The sequence below is a fragment of the Haliotis asinina genome, chromosome 11, assembly GCF_037392515.1.
Source record: "Haliotis asinina isolate JCU_RB_2024 chromosome 11, JCU_Hal_asi_v2, whole genome shotgun sequence".
Lineage (NCBI taxonomy): Eukaryota > Metazoa > Mollusca > Gastropoda > Lepetellida > Haliotidae > Haliotis > Haliotis asinina.
In genome coordinates this window covers 47131517-47153198 of record NC_090290.1, presented here as the reverse complement: position 1 = coordinate 47153198, position 21682 = coordinate 47131517, and the positions used below count along the sequence as shown (strand labels likewise).

Sequence of the window (21682 nt, the reverse complement as noted above, 5' to 3'; positions counted from 1 at the left end):
TGAAATTTATATCTACTTTGACCAATAATATGTTCGATGTCACGCCATGAGGGAGGAAGCTTACACGACGTCCAAATTTCATCGAAAATATTTAAAAGAGTTTCTAGTCAGGATTCAGGTAAGTGCCTTAGGAGCTGGTATTGTAAGTTATTAACTCAGAATTTTATTTTGGATATGTAATTTTGCCAAGATTGGCGTTTATTCTGTTTAAATTTAAAGTTTGAATTTATTTAAATTACGCACCATAGCATGGCGACAGAAATAATGCTCAGCTTTGTTTCGTCATCGTTGAACCATGGTTTTCGTATGTGTGGAATTGCAGAGGATTTGGGGATACACTCATCAGCTATTTTATTGAGTTCATCAGAGAAATACTTTATGGCATCAGGAACCTCTATGAAGTGTTCAGGTTTAAGTCTGTTACTACATAGAGTACGATATAAATTCCATTTAGCTTTCAAGTCGAGGATGAGGTAGTATCAGATGGGTTCATGGGTTTTATTAAAATTGGAAAATGGTCACTTCCACAGAAGGCATCATGGACTGACCATCAGAATTCACTCAATAGACTAAGTCTGTCAGTGATAAATCTAGAGCTGAATAAGTTCCCGTTCCAGGATGTAAATATGTTTTGCAACCGTCATTATGTGTGCATAAATCATTATCTGAACAGAACTCTTCCAATAGTTTACCTTTACCACCCCAGAGTGTGTTGTGGCCATTTAAATCTCCTCTAGTAGGACAAGGTTTGGGAAGCTGGTCATACAGATTTTGAAGGTCAGTCGTCTGCAGAGTTGAAGACGGTGAGATATACAAAGAGCATAACATGTAAAGTGTGTCGCACTGACACAGCCTGGAGTCCAGTGGCAAATGTAACTGGGCTATGGATAATGTTCTGTTTGATAAGGATCGACGATCCGCCAATGACCGATCACCCGAAGGTGAGAAAGAAAGATAAGCACTGAAATGGCGTAGATCAAAAGTATCCGTGTGTTTTAAATGTGATCTCCTGCAGACACATTGCTGATGGTGTAAAATACTGGACCAATATAGTTGTAATTCATTAAAATTAGTTCTTAGTCCTCTGCAATTCCACTGTATAGTTATTATTTTGATAACCTATCTCTTGGGTGGATTTATAGGGGATCTACCCAGCACTTGTTTGGATGGCGACAAGCTGTGTGCCCTGCAGCGGACGGTTTCCGACACGCCCATGTCCTCAAGTGATGCATATTTGTTGTACAGTTTGATTCTATTTTCTTGCCCTGTCACTGCTCTGTCACTTAATTATTTCAAAGGATCTGGCTTATTAGGTTTAGTTTTAAAGGTTTCTGAACATTTTGGAGTTGATTGAGAAGTATACGGCAAAATGTTCTGGATGTCAACTTCTTCTTTATTAGAATGAAGATTTTATGGATATCAACTTCTCTATATGAAAACACAACGTTTCGGAGTTAATGCTTACTCCTTCACCTGATGAAGGAGTAAACATTAACTCCGAAACGTTGTGTTCTCATATAAAGAAGTTGATATCCATAAAATCTTCATTATTATGCATTTCACTTCTACATGCCCTTCAAAGACTTCTTCTTTATTGTTTTCACAACGTTTCTGGGCTATTCCTTGCCCCTTCGTCAGGATATATATACTGGTAATGTACATGAAGCCACAAGAGGTGATTTAAGCATGTATATATAATTGAAACATAGCAGATGAAAAAGAGGATTAAAATATACAAAAGTTGGTATGGTGTTGTTACAATGGATTAATCAGGAGAAGCCAATGTATTGATAGACTAACAATACAAAAGCTAAGATAGTAAGGGTGGGATGATGCTGTAACGGTGGATAGCAGATGGTTGGTGAAGTCTCATGTTTAATTGATTTCCTAGGCATTGGGTGGGTAAACCGCTTGGTCTCTGTTCATCTTTGGAGCTAATCTCATGATGTTGATGGCTTCTGAGAGTTTGCGTCGTCGCCAATCATGGACGTTCGACGCTATGATTGTAGTTGCTTGCCAGTCAATGGAGTGTGAGGGATTGTTGACAATGTGTTCAGAAAGGGCTGACTTTAGATATGATTTTGCAGGTTCTGTTGTAGTTCTGCTATGGCCTTCTATCCCAAACAACTTGTAGACAGAACCATGTCATCAACCCTGCAACAGCAAGAAGATCGCCAACCAAAACCTGAACCATCCCCAGTTAGAATTAACATTCCCTACCAAGGTCAGAACAGCCACCACATCAGCCGACTGCTGAAAAACCTGCCGGTATAGATGTGACCTTCAGGTCTGACAAAACACTGAAGTCCATTCTGAAGGTCAATGGCAGATGTACACCAACCAAGACCACTCACACGCCCAGGGGCTGCATCTACAAGCTTATGTGTGACTGTGGCAGTAGCTATGCAGGAGAGACATGTCGCCCCACAGACATCAGGCTGAAAGAGCACAGAACCTCAGTAGAAAAATCCTATCTAAAGTCAGCCCTTTCTGAACATATTGTCAACAATCCGTCACACTCCATTCACTGGCAAGCAGCTATAATTTCTACGGTTGACATCTCCGAGACGATGTCAAGTTTTGACATGTCAGCAAACAATCGTTCACGGTCCCTGACAATTCGTTTGCTCGTGTCAAGAGTTTTGTGAGCCGAGATCGTAACTTGAATGCCGACAAAAGATTTAGTACCCAAATAGGTTGGTGGCTTGCTTGCCTTTTTGCACACACAACCAGCACAGCACCGGAACGTAATCACCTAATGTTCTTAACATCACCGGCGATGTCTTGTATACCTTTAGTTACGGCAAAAGGATTCAACTTCGAAGGTGTCTTGTCAATAGTCTCAACGACAAGAAAACGTGGCCGGTAATCAATTGAGTTGGGCAGACTGTGGTCAGTTTCAGCGGGATCACTATTAAGATGACGCTTGGTCTTTTTAGGGGTTTCGCAAGCCATATTTAGTTAGTTCGATTTAATCATCTGAGTTCAACATCCACCACAGAGTATCACAAGGACAATGCTAAACAGAAGTGGGTCTCCGACTTGCAGCACCAAGGATACTTACATGATATACTCTAGCGAAAGAATTATAACTATCCAGCAGATTCGCCCATGAGCCATCGCCGTCTGGCATAACACTCTAGGCAAAGTTCATTTAATCATATTTCAAAATCAGAAAAGTTACAGATCAACAGTAGTGTCAATCAACAGACACATACACAATCCATGCACAGGGCTTGGCATGACCAGCCGATTGGTTGAACCGGGCCAATTCAACCACAAGTCAAGGCCAAAGTGGTGTGTTGGGCAATAGACACACGGTTCCACGCCCTCAACCACCTGGATCCCTTCCTCCGCCGCAACCCACGGTAATCGGGTTGGTGGACCAAATACACCCCTGGATCCACACAGGGGCTTGGCGAGCACTTAGCGTTACCCAGTAGCCTCTACGAACTGGAAATGGGCCAGATTATCAACATTTTATCCTTACATCCTCTGTATCGCAAGAAAAAATCTTAAATAGAATTTTTATAAGTAAAAAAAGGACAAATACAGATCAACAAAGCGTTTTAAATGGCTGTCAGTATATAAAACATCACTGACATGTCCTTACTGCCATCCACCAGCCAGTCACATTCTCTTCTCTGTCACTAGCGTTGACGTCCAAGTAACCGTCGCTGCTTAGTCTGCAGTGGTGGTAAGGACTTAGCTCAACAGTTTTACATACAAAGGACACTTCGTTCGTACATGCCTCTATGCATATTTCCATCTCAAATTCAAACTGTCCGGAAATGCGCATGACCACCTTGTTATGATCCGTTATCGCCAGACCCTTATACGGAGTCATGGTGTCTCCATACCTCTTGCAGTCTGAAATGTGAGTCAGATGGTTTAGAGCTGCATCGAGCAATAGTAGCATGATGTGTGAAACGTGTGTGGGCTGGCCCTAGGATTCAAAATCATGGTCATCGGATACTGTCAGGGGAATACTTTAGCAATTGAATGCGTTTAGTTTTACGCCATTCTCAGCAATCTACCAGGGTAATCACAAGAAGGAACACGTAGAAATGGGATTTACATATTGGCCCCACTCGAGACGATTTAACGCCTTAACCACTAGGTTATAATTTACCACACTGTCCCATGTGTCATGAAGACTGCTTACAAATTTGGACATATTGTTAGAAACCTGCCTGTACATAGAAATCAGTTATGGAGGGGAACGTTTAAACTATTCGTAAACCCTTTCCTCTAATGAGCTCACCTCTCACACAGGAGTTACTGGTAATGTTGTGGCTGTAACCAGGGTGACACAGACACCGTCCATGGAAGCATGACGTCATCATGACGAAACAGTCATCATCGCGAGTACACTTCATGCCAATATCTTGAATTGAGAAAGTAGCAAAACGTTAAATTGAAATAGCGTAAATGTATTCACATATAGGCGTATTACGATAACACATACATAAGCCAAAGAGAGTCAGTCAATATGGTTTTACGGCACAATTAGCAATATTTAAGCAATATCAAGGGATCCAGGAAATGGGCTTTACACATGACATGCAGGTGGGGAATCGAACTCGTCTGTTCAGCAGGACGTTAACCGCTAGGCTACCCTACACCCAAGCCAAACAAAAGCGTCACATATTTTACTCCATTTCCACAAGTGGCATTTTCCAGCATTGTTCTTCAAGATCGTCTTTCTAGTTCCGGATCATGTGAATTTTATAAGGTATTGTCACAGACTATATATGTTTAATACATGTCCAAAGAGCACAGAAATTCTATCCCGTTTGTCTATGTAATGTATTCAGCAAACATTCGGTGTATCCCCCCCTAACATAAACGCCCCTCCGGGCAGGACCCATAATGCTCAACGCTATCAATAGATGTCAGCTAACACCTCCTTCCGACAGTATACTCAATAATGGACGCCTGCAATCTCAAAGATGGGTATCGCAAAGAACAAACTCTATCAACGATTCCTGAAGTTTACTCAATATCTGCTGATTGTTATCTCCAAGACAGAGATCTCAAACGACCAGAGATTAGGTATTGACCATCAAAGATGGTTCAAAGGAGATTAGATATTATTTAACCTTCTAAAGTGCTTTTCAGCAACAAAAACCATATATAAATTAATGCTACATGAGGTATACTCAAAGACAAGAGTTATTGTGACACAAAAACAGCATGTAGCGCCAGTTTGAAACGTCTACTCCTGAAGGTGAAATGAAATGTTTATACATGGAAAGACAAAAGATGCTCTTCCAAGAGTGAAATTTGACATGCTGTTTACTTACTGGGTACATGTGTAACTGATTCAAACATGACATCATACAGTACAATCATCACCCTTCAAATTTCCAAAATATGATTGTATGATTGTCCAGAAAGTTTTTCGTAAAACCGCAGAGGGTTATTTAAACAGTTTGGTCAAAGTGAAATGTCAGTATCTGTTGTGACCATGTAACATGAGCTTGTACAAGAGCTTGGAATGTGTAGATACTCTTGCTGAAGTGCTATGTCCAGTTCCTGTAGTGTCTGAGTTGGCTGAAACGTTGATCAATAGTATAGGCGTTCAACAGGGGTGCTTGAGAAGTCAATGGTAACACCTGGTAAACGCGTGCAACGTGAGATCAAGCTTTGTTATGCTGGAGAGATCCTCCGTTGATGTTGGTGAAAGGAATGACGTTGCAAAATCTCGCCTCCATAGCGAACCCCATTCAGTGCACCTGTCACGTGCGCAAGTGTTGTCCGGTTGTTAGGATAGATATCTACCCAGACTATGACACTTCCACCACCAAATGTATCAACCTGTTGTACACAGATATCGGTGTAACGTGCATACACGTCTGAGAAGAAACCAAGACTCATCATTGTCTTCCATCTTGCTCGCGACCATCTCACATGTTGTGTGTACCATTGTAGACGTTCAGCCTGGTGACGTTGTGTCAAAAGGTTGCCTCAGACTAGTGTTCTGGCAGCACAGTTCAGGGATTTGTGTTGTAGCGAATGTTGCAGTCGAAGCGTGTGAACGACGATTTCTCGTCGGCAACCATCCTACACGTTAGGATTCAGCATGAATTGGTTTGTGTCAAATAATTTTGCAAAAACTCAAATAAAGTGTTCCTGTGTCAGGTTTCTCTTTTTGAAGTATACAAAAAGCGTAGCATTGTTAGAAGAGGCGGGTGAATGATGAGGACTCTTTATTTTGGATTTGAGTGGCACACAAGAGAGGATCGTGTGGGTTAGCATAAGAAATAAACATTGTTCTGATTACGCTACTGCTCTACAAATGAAGCAACGTGGTCTGGTGCTATCGTCCTAGAATTTTCACCCCAGGGATGTTCCGTTCAATGTATGGCTGCATGACTACCATGAGCGTCATCGTTGAGTAAGATCATGAGCTTCAGAACCAGAGGTTGTCAACACGCGTTCATTGGTTTCATGACTGCCCAACACAAACATTTCACAGCTGTTTATTCTGTATATTGTGTGTGTGCACTTACCATCATAGGTTTCACACAACGGCTGGCCATTCCTTCCCAGAGTGCACCGTGACTTAGGGGGACAGGGGGCATCACCACAGGCACCTGTCAATGACTAAATATACACATAATGACTAAACAGTGACTATATGTACACATAATATTGATTAAGTGATAATTATTATTGGGTCACATCGTTTTGTGTTTTCAGTGATAGTTATTATGGGTCAGATTTCGTATCATAAATGTTCAGTACTTTTCGCACATTGACATCTGGCTTTCAGGTAGCGCTTTAAAGTTACCTCCCCTTGAGTACATGTTTTGAGTAGTTGTACGTACTTCCGAAAGACTATGAGAAGATTCTACGTTCATGGCGACGGTTGTATAGTGATGGAATGTTCAGGAATCAGTGACTTTGTAAATAAAGGCTGGTCGTCGTGTTGTCGGCACACACCCATAACTGGAGTACTTCAATCAGCCTGCCTCTCTAGACCCCGTACATGACCGCTGCCTGACCGCGCACCACCTTACATTCACTATAACTGTTTCTCACACTAAAATGGAGACTTTGGTGACTTGATATTGTATTTGTAACCTATTTCTTTAGATTTGTCTCATTTGCATTGTACATGAAACCTCTATTGTGAATCAATGTATCTTGCTCTCTGCTCAAAACACTATAATTGAAAATTCAGACTTCTCGGTGTTATATTTTGCTGGTGCTGAGGTGATGTCATATACCTTTTGTCAGGGCAAATTCTTAACCGTAACAAAATTGGGGGCTCGTCCGGGATAGAATTCATTTGACATTTGAGGCCCTTTGTGAAATTTGTTTCATTTTTTTGCAATTTTTCAACACGTTAATTGTGGAGCCAGCAAAATCGTGTTTGAACTTGAGAAGTTTGTATTAATATTGTCCCCCGGCACTGAGGCAGTCAGTCAATTGCACAAATTGACAGAAATAAAAAAAACTTGAGCTTCAGTTACAAATTCAAATAGAAGAAAACAGGAAAAACTGGAAAGGTTGGAAATAGAAAAAGAAAGAGAATGAGACTTTTGTAGAGTTTGCTGGAGAAAAGGAAACATTGTTTGATAGGTGGTGTGGGTCTAAGGTAGTCACACATTGTGATGATTAGAGACAGTTTTGATGGAAGATTTCAAGCAGAATGTTCATCCTGATCTTAAGACTTATTTGTATGAACAAAAGCCTGATGACTTACAGCATCAGCAATTTTGGCAGATGAGTATTGTTTGACTGACAACAGTTCTTTCAGGTCTTCTGGTAATGCAAAGTTTTCTGGCCAAAAGGGCTTTTCTCGGGTGAGACTTCATGAGATAACATCTTCCTACAGCAAGTGTGTTGTTTAACGTCACGCAGGAAGCAATATTTTAGCTATATGGAATAAATGTTGGAATCTGGACCAGACAGTCCAGGGATCAACATCATGCGAATCAATCTACGCAAGTGGAATACGATGGCACGTGTATAACACGTCAGCGATCTTGAAAACCCGATCCTGTTAGTCGACACATACGACAAGAATGGAATACCGGTTTCCTCTGCCAGTTTTCCTTCCACACATGCGAAAGGCCCTATCCAATGTCTCTTCACAACGTTTACAGACTTTATTAATGGGACGGTGTCATTTTTAATTCTCTCGTTACACATCTCTCCCAATTTCATAGCAGGCGTAGCATAATGTGTATAGCGTTGGCTCGTCACGCCGAGGACCTGGATTCGATTCCCGACATGAGAATAATGTGCTGAGTGTACGGTTGAGTGTGTAGAGAATGCAAACTAAAGGTATCAGTTCAAACGTAATTGAAATGCAGATTCAACCCTTGATACAAACCATTTTCCAGTCTTGGATACTGCTAAAGAAGACGCCAACACCAAAGGTGACATTTGTGTATGCCCGTGTCTCCGTCAATCGTAGACATGCCCGTTTTTCTGCGTCAAAGGTGAAGGACAGACACAGCGGGGACAACTTGCATTCAGCTGCGCAGTCGTACATAGAGGGTGCAAAAACAGACCTGATGTAACCATGTTCCCTTTCAGGGGCCATTTCTTGCAGGGGATAATGTGAACAGTCGTCATTACCGGCCTGCAGTGCCAGGGACATGGCATAAAGACATACAGCGGCTACGAGGAATGCAGACATCAGTACTTTCAGACTGAAAGTAGAAATTTGTCCAAGACTTATTAAGTTAGAGTGTGATGTCATCATCTCTGTTACCTGATGTACACTACCTTCTGTACTACCTTCTGCAGAGTAGAAGCTACTAGAGTTACCTCCTCCTGGCCATTTGCTCTTCCTGTACCTAGCTAGTAATAAACATTTGAGTGAGTGAGTTTAGTTCTACGCCGCACTCAGCAAAATTCCAGCCATATTGCGGTGGTCTGTAAATAATGGACCAGATAATCCAGTGACCAACAACATGAGCATCGATCTGCGCAAATGGGAACCGATGACATATGTCAACCAAGTCAGCCAGTCTGACCATCGGATCCCGTTAATCACCTCTTACGACAAGCAAGCGTGGGTTGGTGAGGGCCTATTCTACCCCGGGACCTTCACGGGTCAATAAACATTTGAAGCTGGCCTAATTCGTGAAGAAGACACGTAACAAAATGACCTTCGTGCCCAGATCATCTTGCACCCACTTTTCATAACCATCTTATAGTACAACATAGTATTTTCTGATAATGATAATGATTCATTATCAGAATTTCATTCATATCGGTAGATTCTGATAAATGGTTTGCAAACAGATGCATTGTTTTAGTCTTGGTCCTGTGGGGTGTTTAGGTTCCAAAACATCCAAGGGAAATTTAGCTTGCTGACTATTTAAAACATATTTGTGACTTCGGGTTGTGACTAAATATACCTGGAGTATCAGTATTTTTTACATGCCGGTGTGTAAGAATAGCATTAAAACATCAAGAAGGCGCTATGAACCACGTCATAGAAAGCGCTATCGACCACGCCATGACGACTTACCTTGAGCTTTGTGGCACGAATTACTTCAGTTCTCAAGCTTACCCACGCTTTGGAATATTCTACCATATTTTGTTGCTATGAGAACGTAGAAGAGTCGTAATTCATGTAAGAACGTTAAGAACTACTTGAAAGGAAATAGTGATTTGTGTTTCCCAAACATGCCTATGTGATTCCACAGTTAGATTGATGATACTTTGCCCGGTCTGAAAAACGGAAGACCAATTCCTCATATATACGTTCATATATTATTAATGTTTAGTTGACAGGATATGGAACATGATATGTGATGTGTGTACAAAAAATGATTTTGGAATAGCCTGAAACACCGCAACCTCTCTCTGTGCTAGTTTGATTTCAAGAAAGAATATGACTCTGTCATATGATTCTTAAGTCTCTTTATTCTGTTGACCTCCCTCAGCGATTTACTCAAGTCTTTAATGAATTGCTGGTCGACTCAACTTGAGATGTACTCGCAAGGACAGGTGTAGACTTCGGAATCTATACTCGTCAAAAAAATTTGGGGAACCTGAACTTTGAAGTCTGGTAGAAACAAAACCCATTGAGGAGCGTTACAATGCCATTCATTTTCAGCATCATTTCACGTTATCACCACACACAAACACAATGCATGGGAAGCACGTGCACAACGTGGGAGCCTCCTACACGTACATGGGGTGTCATTATGAATCTTGACGTTTTTCACGCTGGTCGATAAATCACTGTAGACCATTTTTCCCGATACTTTTCTGTGCATGGTCAGGGTTTTCGGGGTCGCATCACACACTACTGACTGAAAATTGTAAACCTGAAGTTTTCATGTCATACTCCAGTCTCCTAACAAGGGGGACAACTGAACGAACAGCTTTAGTTTGAATGAAATCCAGATGGTGATGCATTCTCAAAACACCCTATTATTATTGTATCAGAATTGATTCAGTCACGTATATCTCCCAATTTCGATAATCGTACAATGAAAGTACAGTTCTCCTGCGTTTTTGAAGAGTTTATTTCACTCAGAAGAAATATTCCAGAAGAAATCATTTAGTCCTTTGCTTTTTTCTGTCTTTAATTACTTTCAGCTTTCTGCTCAATAAAGAGGAGGGTTACCATCGGAAACTCTCGGACCTCCGCAGCACAGATCCTAACATCTCTTGCTCATCATAGAGCTCCTTGCCAAAGGAGATATCAGTTTAAAAGAACACGTTCCCTTTGGCAAATCCTTTTCTAATGATATGGGCATGACATATGGACTCGACAAATGTAATACTTCTCATTTGGAAGGTTGCAGGGTAGTTAATAGTGGACCGGACAGATTACAGGGGAGAGGAGTTATTTAGCATCTTGTAGAAGATCACACCTTGCAATGCGTGTTCGAGACAAGTTCCAGAATGCCCAGATTCAAGAACACTTCGCGGTGATGGTTCATGTATGTCTTGGTGTCAAAATTACGTAGATTGGTTCTCGTTATATCAGTCACTCGATTCTCTGGACCAGCCTCGATCATATAGCATTACTGAGTGTGACATTGCAGAGTGTGGCACTTCAAAACAAACATACGCAATTAAAAAGAACACTATTCTCGTATTCAGATAATTTTATATAAAACTACAGTCACTAATGTCAACAGAGTCAGTATTTAGTATTCCACGTAAGAAATTAATAACGGAGTAAAAATCAGCTGTGAAATATTTTGTCAACCATTCACTGAAATTTCACACCATTTAACGTCGTTGCACGTGTACTGGAAAACATAGTTTGATTTCATGCTAACAAGGACAAAGCCGATATGGATTTCAAACTCTCCCTTCTGCCGGCAGCCCCGAGTTACTGTTTGTGAAGTGATTTATCAGAGACCTGATATTTCCATTGACAAAGGGAGAGTTAATATTTTACACTTGCTAATGAAAACTATACCAATAAAAAAGGACCAGGCAGGCATTGCGTTTTATGAAAAGACTGACAGTCCCTGGTACAATACACAACTCAAACGGAAAAGTGAGTGTAGACAAGAGACAGAAACAGCAAATCGTTCCTCTTTTATTAACACTCAAGGGATGAGACTGCCATCAGAGTCATTCATCTACTTTAACTACCATTCACAATACAACAAAAACCCAAATCTTATATGACAATTTTTTAGGGCTTACATTGGAAATTCATGGACTTTTTGTATTCTGCTCCGTTTTTTTTGTGTTTTTTTTTCATTAGTTCAGTTGAACAAAGAAAGTATTTTTATGGGCGAAATTTATTGCCGAGGGTTCGGGACATTCTACAAAAAGGGCGTAGTTATAATGTATACATTGCAGAAATAGACAATTAAATGTTTAGAAAGTTATGTTTTCCACACTAAAGGTGAGAACGTGATGTTGCATTCTTAAATTTGACAAACCCTTTTCCTTTTGAAAATAAACTAAACAAACCTCTTGGAACCTCTGTGATGGGCAAAAGGAAGTTTAAGTCTTTTAAAGTAATAATAACGTTTAAAAAATCCACTGATGCAGGTGCAAACACAAGCAGAGAAGATTCGCCAAAACGCAACATGGTCCCAATAACAAATTAGCTGTACGAAAACGTCAGTACTTGCACACGTGCTACTAGACAGGCTATCGGCATGGTCAACATGGGGGCTTCACAACGTCAAGTGGCAATAACCTCCAATAGCAGCCATGCCGGTATCATCTAGTAAATTGATAAAGCGCTACCAACAAGCAGGCAAGACCCATGACCGCCCAAGGTCGGGAAGAGCAAGAATGACGACACTAACCTAGGATAACTACATTCGGCAGATCCACTTCTGGAACAGATTCGTGATGGCGAGGTCAACAGTGGATGAGAGATCAGAGATCAGAGAGAGTGCTCTTACAGAAATCATTTCAGACTCGATGGAGTTCTAGTCTTTCCACGTAGAGGAGAGCAACTACCACCAAACTGTGTTCAAGAAGTTGATCCGTTCAGTGGAAGAGGTGTCATAGTATACGCCGAAATCTGGCATCACAAAAGACTGATTATCATCCCATAAAATCTAAATGCTGATCCATACATGGATTAAGTGTTGAGACCTCTAGCGGAAGCTTTTTCTGACAACAGTCAAGGAGTTATTTTGAAGCACGACAAAGCAAGACCTCACTCCGCCAGAATTGTTCGATACAGTTCTGCACAGCGTTAACGTCGGACAGCGCGTCCACCACAGGAACACAAATGGACTTCTCTGGGATTATCTTGATCGACAGCTGAGACGACGTGCACTGCCCTCAGCGTGTTGGCTTGTATGGATGCCCAGAGTGGTCACATTTGCTATCATTGACTTGTCCTCTCACTACAGTCATGGGACCCCATGACATCTTCTAAGTGAATTGCGGAAGCCGCAAAACCAACAGTACAATATATTTTCAGTCTGATAAATGGAAAATGTCCGTTTGAGACATCATCATCTTATATCTCACAAACGTCTTTGTTTCTGTTTCCGATGAGGTAACTTCCGTGATAACCAACATTTGTCCGGTAGTTTACATAAAGTGTCTGTGTCAGGGATGCCACTCTTGACTGCTCCACGAAACAGAATAAATACTCAGTAACGGTCAAATCAACACCAACAACACAAACTATGCACTACAGAGCATCATCGCATATTTGAACTCGACAAAATTGTTTGATGTCAGGCTACATGGGACAAAGCTGACATAAATTCTAAACTCTGCCTTTTGGGTCTAGTGAAATCATATTTGTTGCTAGAAGTGTTTGGATTAAAATATAATATGGTCCGATATTAAAATCAAATGATAACAATGATATTAGACCATCTTTGTCAAATGGTCTATCACAGACTTGCCAGCAACATTCACAGTCGGATAAAACAGTTAATATAACCAATATCTACTATGAAAAACTATACAAATTAATTGTACTTGAAACGGCTGAAAGCAGACACGGTTGGAGATGTAGTACAATTGATCTTATTTTTCTCCACTTGTGTATACATTTTTTATCATTCTTACTTTTTTTTATTTTTTAGTAATTATTTAGTATTTCTTTTGACATGTTCAACAAATATCCTACACCAGTGGGCAAAAGAAAGTTAACACCCTCATTAATTATAGCAAAACATACAATCATTATGAAACATTGTGAATCGACGTCCAACAGTAAAAAACACTCGCTGCCAATGCCGTACCAGGAAGCGGCGTACAGTCTTTGCCCACTGTAACCTATGACGACGCTGTTCCTGGGTCTCCACGGTGTTTCTGGTTTCCACCCAATGGACGTCGAGCTCTGACACCTGCTGAACGTAGACATGGTAACACGGTACCTCGATCTGTGACCTTTGGGTGCTGCCAGTCTGCCTTCAGAGCTGGAACAGCCTGATGATGGTACCACGTGTACAGTTCAGGGTCTTTGCAGTTTGGCTGTTGTTGCCACTCATCTTCCTCATTCCGATGGCCCTCACTCTCTCTTGTGCTGTTAGCTGTGGCATAATTTCGGTGGTTTTCTATCAGGTTAGATATATGGCCACCGATTCGTTGTCTTTTTATATCAATCCTCGGCATACATTTTTGCAATATCTCCGAGGTGAGCGTTTTGCTATTTTCGCACACTGACGTGCTTCTACGGGGCCAACATGCTGCGTTTGGGCGCATGATTTATCAGTGTGTGGGCTCTTCGGCCTGAAAGGATTTTACTAACTTGAACAACGCTGCAAAAAAAGTCACCATAAAAAGTGTTCACTTTCCTTCGCCCACTAGTTTTTTGGGGGCGGACCATATGGTTCAGCAATTTATGCAAGGACGAAACAAGCTATAACGTAAACCACAAAGAATTGTCGACTAAGCGTGCAGATGGGTCGCTCATGTAGCATATATCCTAAACAGAAAAAACATACTTTGATCTTCTTTAATCGCCTCTCATCTCACATTGCAGGTCAAGGCACACTTGGACCATCATTGTGTGCTCTGCAAGTTGGATTTCTGAGTGACTGAGTGAAAGTAGTTTTACGCCGCACTCTGCAATATTCCAGCTGTATGGCGGCGGTCTGTTAATACTTGAGCCTGGACCAGACAATCCTGTGATCAACAGCATGAGCATCGATCTGCGCATTTCAGAACCGATGACATGTTACGACAATCAGAAACGCCTTTTATGGCAAGCATGGGCTGTGGAAGGCCTATTCTACCCCGGGACCTTCAAGGGTCAGTTGGAAATCTGAAGCATAGAGGTGAATATTACCATCATGGCGTGTTTTGCTTAAACCACTGCACTGAAGGTATTTTATACTGCCCCTGAACCTTTACCGTCATATAGTGTTGTACCTCTGCATTTGATTTGTTTACTTGATTACATATATTGCTTGCTTGTTGGTTTCACACCTAGTTCGTTTTCCGAGTGATTCACGATTAACTATAAGTTTCTCGTCTTGGGAATCAGCAAATATGAACATTAACAAGGATCAACGTAAGTTGCCTTAATATCAGGCTCAGTTTGGAAAGGGACAAGCGCCATATCACTGACATCTTCTCACTGCCATCCACCATCTTGACTGATCCCGTTCTCTTTCTCCAGCGCGGACGTCCAAGTAACCTTCACTGCTTAGCAAACACACACTGTAAGGTCTAAAATCAACAGTTTTACAAAGAAAGGACGTTTCCTCCATACATGCCTTGGTGCACTTTTTCGTTGCGTCTTTAAGCCCTCCGATGTGGCGCACCCTTTTCCGGTTATGACCCAATATCGTCAGGTCCTTATATAGAGTCATGGTATTTGCATACCTCTTGCATTCTGAAATATTAGCGAGATGGTTTTAAGCCACTTCGAGCAATAATATCATGATGTCATTGTATGTTAGATTTTAGTGGTGAAGGTGTTCTGGGTGACTGACCCTCGCTACTCTGGTGAAACCTACAGCCATGATATGGTGCTGGCACACGTTTAGGATTCGAATCTATTTTCAGTGGCTCAAGGCAGGTTACCCTCTCACACTACATCGGACATGCGAATGTAGGCCCACAAACTAAATAACATTTGAAAATTTGTCGACAAGAAATCACGGACGTCTGACCAAATGGATACTCATACATGCAATCTGAGTGTCCATTAGTGATACAAAACGCAAGGAATAGCAGCAAAAGACACGGGTACTTGTGCCCCGAAACTTGGTCGAGGAGTCGTCCATATACTTGTGTGTAGTTTTGTGGAACTGTTTACACGGTATCTAGGCCACCGATGGTTGAGATTTGGACCACCAACAGCCAACATTTAAGTGATCCACAATTCAGTACTGTTGGCAAATATGTCTAATATTCGTTAAGCAAAGTCCAATATTAATACGACGGGGAACACCAGAAATGGGCTTTCACATTATACCTATGTGGGGAATCGAACGCATACGCGACGAGCGAACGCCAGGCTACCCCACCGTCCTGAAGACTGGTCATTAACTTGATATATTGTTACACACGTGCCCGTAATTATTTTCTGGTTAGGTGCTTACCTCTGTCACAGGAGTTGCTTGTAATATTGTGGCTGTAACCAGGGTGACACATGCAGTGTCCAAGGAAGCATGACGTCATAGGAGTGTGGCAGTCGTCATCACGAGTACACTTCACGCCTATATCTTGAATTAGAAATGTGGAAATTTCAATTTCAAATGGTATATGAAAACGTATCGAGCTAATACCGCACTAAAACATTTATGACAACGTGCTTTTATTCAATGAAATGCCACATCAATAAGGTTTTCATTATATACGAGTGTCTAAAGTTTAAAGCGCTAAGCATAGATATGAACGCACATCTTGAACTTGACCTTTGTAATTTCACCTGTTAAGAGAGTAAACTGGCGAGTTACAATTACCTCCTCGTGGCTCTTGTTTCTTCCGGTGGAGGACTGTGGGATTCGTTTTAGTAATTTTGACATGATCGTAGTGTGATGTATATGGTCGTAATGAGGCCTGTGTTCTACTGGAAGTCTCTGGAACTGTATAATAGGTATATAGGTATATAAAGTATTGTTGCTGAGAGGTAGATGGGGATACTGCTGCTTTGTATTTACGCTAGTCTGTCCGCTATGAACATCGAGGCCTCGTCTACATTGATGAGCTGTCAACAATGTTCAGTCAGTACATCTGTTTACCAAAGATATCAAGGCATTACGGAGTTAATATTTCAGATTTGTGTCCCAGTATTATAGATACAATCTGTATCGTCATTCATTGTTAAACCTGTTAATTGTGTTTATTCAATATACAATCGGACATTGTGGACTCATTGTGTTTTATTTCCCTGGTTTAAAGGGGACTCACAAGACGTTTTGTAAGGGTGATTTATGAACCTTACCAATACACATAAGCCAATCAAAGTAAATTTGGTTTCATATAATGGCCGTCACCTATGAACCCCATGTGAGGAATCGAACCTATCTCTTTGGCATGACGTTAACCACTAAGCTACCCAAACCAAACAGAATTGTTGCACATTTTTGTTAATTCCCAGAAGTTGCATTTGGAAGCACCGTTCTTATGCATAACGATCATCTTTAAGTTCATAAGGTATTATCAATAATGGAAGTCTGCTATCTCCAAGATCGCTAAGAACCAAATTATCATGGATTAAATTATCTTCTTTGACATTAACATCTTTTTCGATCATTCCAGATTATGGGAACTGTATGAGGTGTACAAAGAGATAACAAAGGTCATGTTTTACAATGCTATGATCGCCCTTTGACATTAATGTTTCAACAAAATCGTTTTCAAGGAGAAGTTTAGATATCATTTCACCTCCCAAACTTCTTTTAAGCAACAAAAACATCTGTTTAGACTGTTGCATGATTTAGGTATACTCAAAGAAGAAAGTTATCGTGGCTTAAGCCAGCCATCGGAATCAGTTTTAAACTTCTTTTGCTAAAAATGAAATGGAATGTTGATACATGGAAAAGCAAATGTTTCAAGGCATGGTGAAGATCCATAGGAACCTCACATCTGACATAATTATGATGTAACCGTGAAGGGCAACCCATGCATGCCATAAATGCCCACTCTGCTTGTCGTAAGAGACGACTAACAGGATCGGGTGGTCAGGCTCGCTTACTTGGTTGACACATGTTATTAGTTTTCAAACCTTGTGGCCTTGCATAGTGGACATTGCTGGTCACTTCTTTTTCAAATATGCCACGCTTCATAATTATTGTGTGCAATTCAAGGACCAAAGAATATATACGTCTAGCGAAGGAAATCCGGCAGTTGGAGCAAATGAGCGTGTTAATCCTATCCTAACCCTAACCCTATGACTAACCCGAACTCCGAACCCGAGAGTTGGAGCGAATCAGCGTGCTGACCCTATGATAACTCTAGCCTAGCCCTGTTGCTAAATTTACCATAGCCATATTCGTTAAACTTACCCAGAAGAAGATAGAAGTGGACAGCAAAGGGCTAAAACTGTAAGCTACGCTAAGGTAACGAGTTACTAAAATGTCGGATAGTTGGGCACATTAGTTCTACAATCTTCCAAGATGGCCGAAGTCATCCACTTTCCTTTGATACCAATTATCGTTATATATGGCATTTGCTTGGGTACTTATGGGATATCCGTGTAGAGACCTTAGTAAAAGTCATCCTCGTAAATGTTGACGTCTTACGAGAGTGTCATCGTCGGAAATAGTGAATTAGTAGAGATTTGAATGAACGTCATCGCTGAGAAATTTCACGAGCTTCAGAACCAGAGATGGCAATACGTGTTCATAGTTCTCTTAACTACTCATCATAAAGATTAATGTATTCAGTACATTTTGTGTATTGTATGTGTGTACTTACCATCATAGAGTTCACACAACGGCTGGCCATACCTTCCCAGAGTGCACCGCGAATTTGCGCCACAGGGAACGTTACCACAAGCACCTGTCAGTGACTAAATATACAAATAGTTTATATCATAGGCTCATAGCGGTACCATGTTGAGTTGTTTTACGACGTACTCGGCAATATTCCAGCTATATGGAGGCGATCTTTAAATAATCGAGTCTGGAACAGACGATCCTGTGATCAACATGTGATCAACGCAGTTGGGATACAGTGACATGTGCCAGCCGCGCCACCGAGTCTGACCACCCCATGCCATTAGTCGCTTCTTACAGCAAGCTGAGATCGCAGAAATTACATCCTGATCCTCATAGATATCAGGGTATGTGAGACATCAGGCGACATTGTCCAGATTTTCTCTGCCAGTTGGTCTTCCTCCGATATGAGAGCACTTCACAAGTATAACGTTTAGAGGCACCATCTACGCACAAGCTACACACACATGAATGTGTACTCTCTTCTAAATCAATCGTTCCACCAAGACGACCCATCTGCATACGGCTGCATCTCACTTCATCTAAACTCTCGTTCATAGAATAGATTGGTTCCCTTTCTTTCTGATACTTACCCTAAAGTGCAATGTTAGGTATTTTGAGAAAACAATCTAGGGTATCTGTTGAAGCGTGAGTGAAAGTAGATCGAAACCTTCATACAAACCATTTTCCAATCCTGGATGTTGCCAAAGAAGACGCCACTTCCGACAGTAAAGTTGACATTTGTCTTTACACTTTTCTGGCTCAGTCGTTGACACGTCCGTTTCTCAGGATCGAAGGTGAAGGACAGACACAACGGGGACACTTTGCATTCAGCTGCGCAGTCGTACATAGAGGGCGCAACAACAGACCGGATGTAGCCATGAGCCTTTTCACGGACAACTTCCCGCATGGGAGGATGTGGACAGTCGTCATTACTCGCCTGCAGTGCCAGAGACAGGACACAGAGACTGACAGCGGCCACGAGAATGGCAGACATCAGTGCCTGGAGAATGAAAGTATGATTTTGTTCAACATGCATTGAAGTACGGTGTTATGTCAACAACATTTTTGACTGACAAAAGACCTTCGTGTTATAGTGCATCCAATAGTAACCTCATCATAAGCATCCAGATGTGACTAGTATTTTCTGATAGGGTTGGTTCCCATGTGGACCCGATGTAGAATGTGTCCACAGTCGCCCATTGCTGGTCTTCTGAGGCAACTGAACTGGGTTGCGCCGCTATGTCGGTGGTGGACGGTAGTGTGGTGGTTGATGGCACTGGTCCGACGAATAGCGTTCCTTTGGCCAACACACGACTTTGATCATTACTTCACCTTGGTAGGTGGTAGAATGGGTACAGTTCTATCAATCGGCTGGTCATGCCGAGCCTGAGCACTAAATTTCATTTCAACACAATATTGAAATGTTTTATTTTGTGTATTAATGTGCCTAGATGCCTTTGTCAGAAGGCGATGGCTCACGGGCTAAACTAGTAGGACTTACTACAGGTGTACATCATACCTATATCCCTAGTATCTGTCTGTTGGACATCCACTGGCAATAGGATACTGTCTTTATTAGCGATCGGTGGCAGAGGGGTAGTTGGGATGTTGACACTTATTCATACAACCATGGCTTTTCCAACCCCGTCAAAAAATCAAAATGTACACTTGAAGTTCATTATGGGGGTGATGTGAATCAAAGACCAAAACCAATGTGAGTCAAAGACCAAAACCAGTGGAGTATTGGCCACGATGCGAGCCACAAACCTGATGTTTAACGTGTTTGATTTTATGTGTCAGTATCTCCTCACAGATCCTTGAACACCAGCAAAGCCCTCATAAGCGATCATGATCGACTCTTTGATGCCATGTCAATGCCGTATATAGTTTCAGAAATGCATGATCAATTACATTTGTTGAAAGATTTTCCAGGCGACAAGGTACTGAAACGTTCAAAACAAACACTTACGTGTTTTCCTGTTTAACTCTAACGGCAGCAAAATCAGTAAAAGCAGGGTCTTGCAGCATGCATGTTGGCATATACATACCTAACCCACTGAGATGCTTTAAATGTCAGAATTATGTTCATAGGTAAAACTCCTGCGAAAAACAAACTTAGGTGTGCACGCTGTAGCCAAACTGCCTGTGTTACAGAAAACTGTAGCAATGATGTAAAATAGTTTGAGAAGTGTTCTCACCATCGAGTAAAGCCTGCCCAGTATGGAAATATGAAATGAAAGTGAATAAAAAAATGTACAAAGATATTTCTCACACGCTTCTTTCTTTTACCCAGAGTACGAATCCCTTCCCAGTTGAACAGATTTCTGATTTTTCACAAACTACTTCTGTGACACCACCTCAAAGATTGGGATCACAAAATGACTCCTCAGCAAAATCTCAGTCAGGAAAAGAAAGGAATGGATTAGAATCGTCTCACAACAAACAGACTGATAGGATATCCAAAGGATCAAAGGATCCTATAAAACTTAACTAGTTTAGATCACTGGAAGGGATGGACGTTTCGGACATTTATAGCCTCAAAGAAATGGACGAGCCAGATCTCCTGCCAACCTACAAAAGAGATGAATAGTACTCAAGCTTTGATTCAGTGGAATTGTAGAGGATTCAGAACAAATCTTAATTATTTATATCACTGGTCCAAGACTACACACCATCAACTTTCTGTCTGCAGGAAACATATTTCAGGCAGACAGACACAGTTATATTACGTCAGTACAGTTCATATCGTTGTTTATCACTCCAGGGTATAGGGCCACTGAGGGTTCCTCTATCATGAGACCCGTAAAGGTCCCGGGGTAGAATAGGTATATAGCAACCCATGCTTGCCATAAAAGGCGACTATGTTTGTCGTAAGAGGCGACTAACGGGATTGGGTGGTCAGGCTTGTTGACTTGGTTGACACATTTGACACATGTCATCAGTTCCCAAATGCGCAGATCGATGCTCATGTTGTTGATCACTGGATTGTCTTGTCCAGACTCGAATATTTACAGACCAAAGCCATAATATTGCTTAGTGCGGCGTAAAACTAAACTCACGCACTCCTCTATCTTGATGGGAGAGAGTCACAGCCCTGACAAACCGAATAGTAATATTCAATCTGTTGCTATCCGGTTTACATTGTGCTCGTTGTATGGTCCGCGTTTTCTTGTTGTTTAGTAGTCTGACCCTCAGTCACGAAAGATCATTTATCTAAACCATGTGTCATTATGAGTGATCTGAATGGTCAGAACCTGCTCTGAGTTGATAAACTCACAGAGTCTAAGGGATCTTTTTTTCTAATGATGCCCCACATAAATCATATTCTTTGCTACAGGCACATATAATTTTTATCAACCCCG

The 21682-nt window shown here is 41.4% G+C and overlaps 1 protein-coding gene across 1 annotated transcript; it reads right to left on the bottom strand.

Moving 5' to 3' along the window:
• Positions 1 to 14990: 14990 nt before the first annotated feature.
• Positions 14991 to 20170, bottom strand: LOC137255481 (uncharacterized). The gene is made up of 5 exons (XM_067792917.1): positions 20132 to 20170; positions 19000 to 19320; positions 18298 to 18391; positions 15978 to 16100; positions 14991 to 15265 (listed from the first exon to the last, which is right to left on the bottom strand). The coding sequence occupies exons 1-5, from the start codon at positions 20168 to 20170 to the stop codon at positions 14991 to 14993; spliced, it is 852 nt and encodes a 283-aa protein (XP_067649018.1).
• Between the last annotated feature and the right edge of the window lie 1512 nt (positions 20171 to 21682).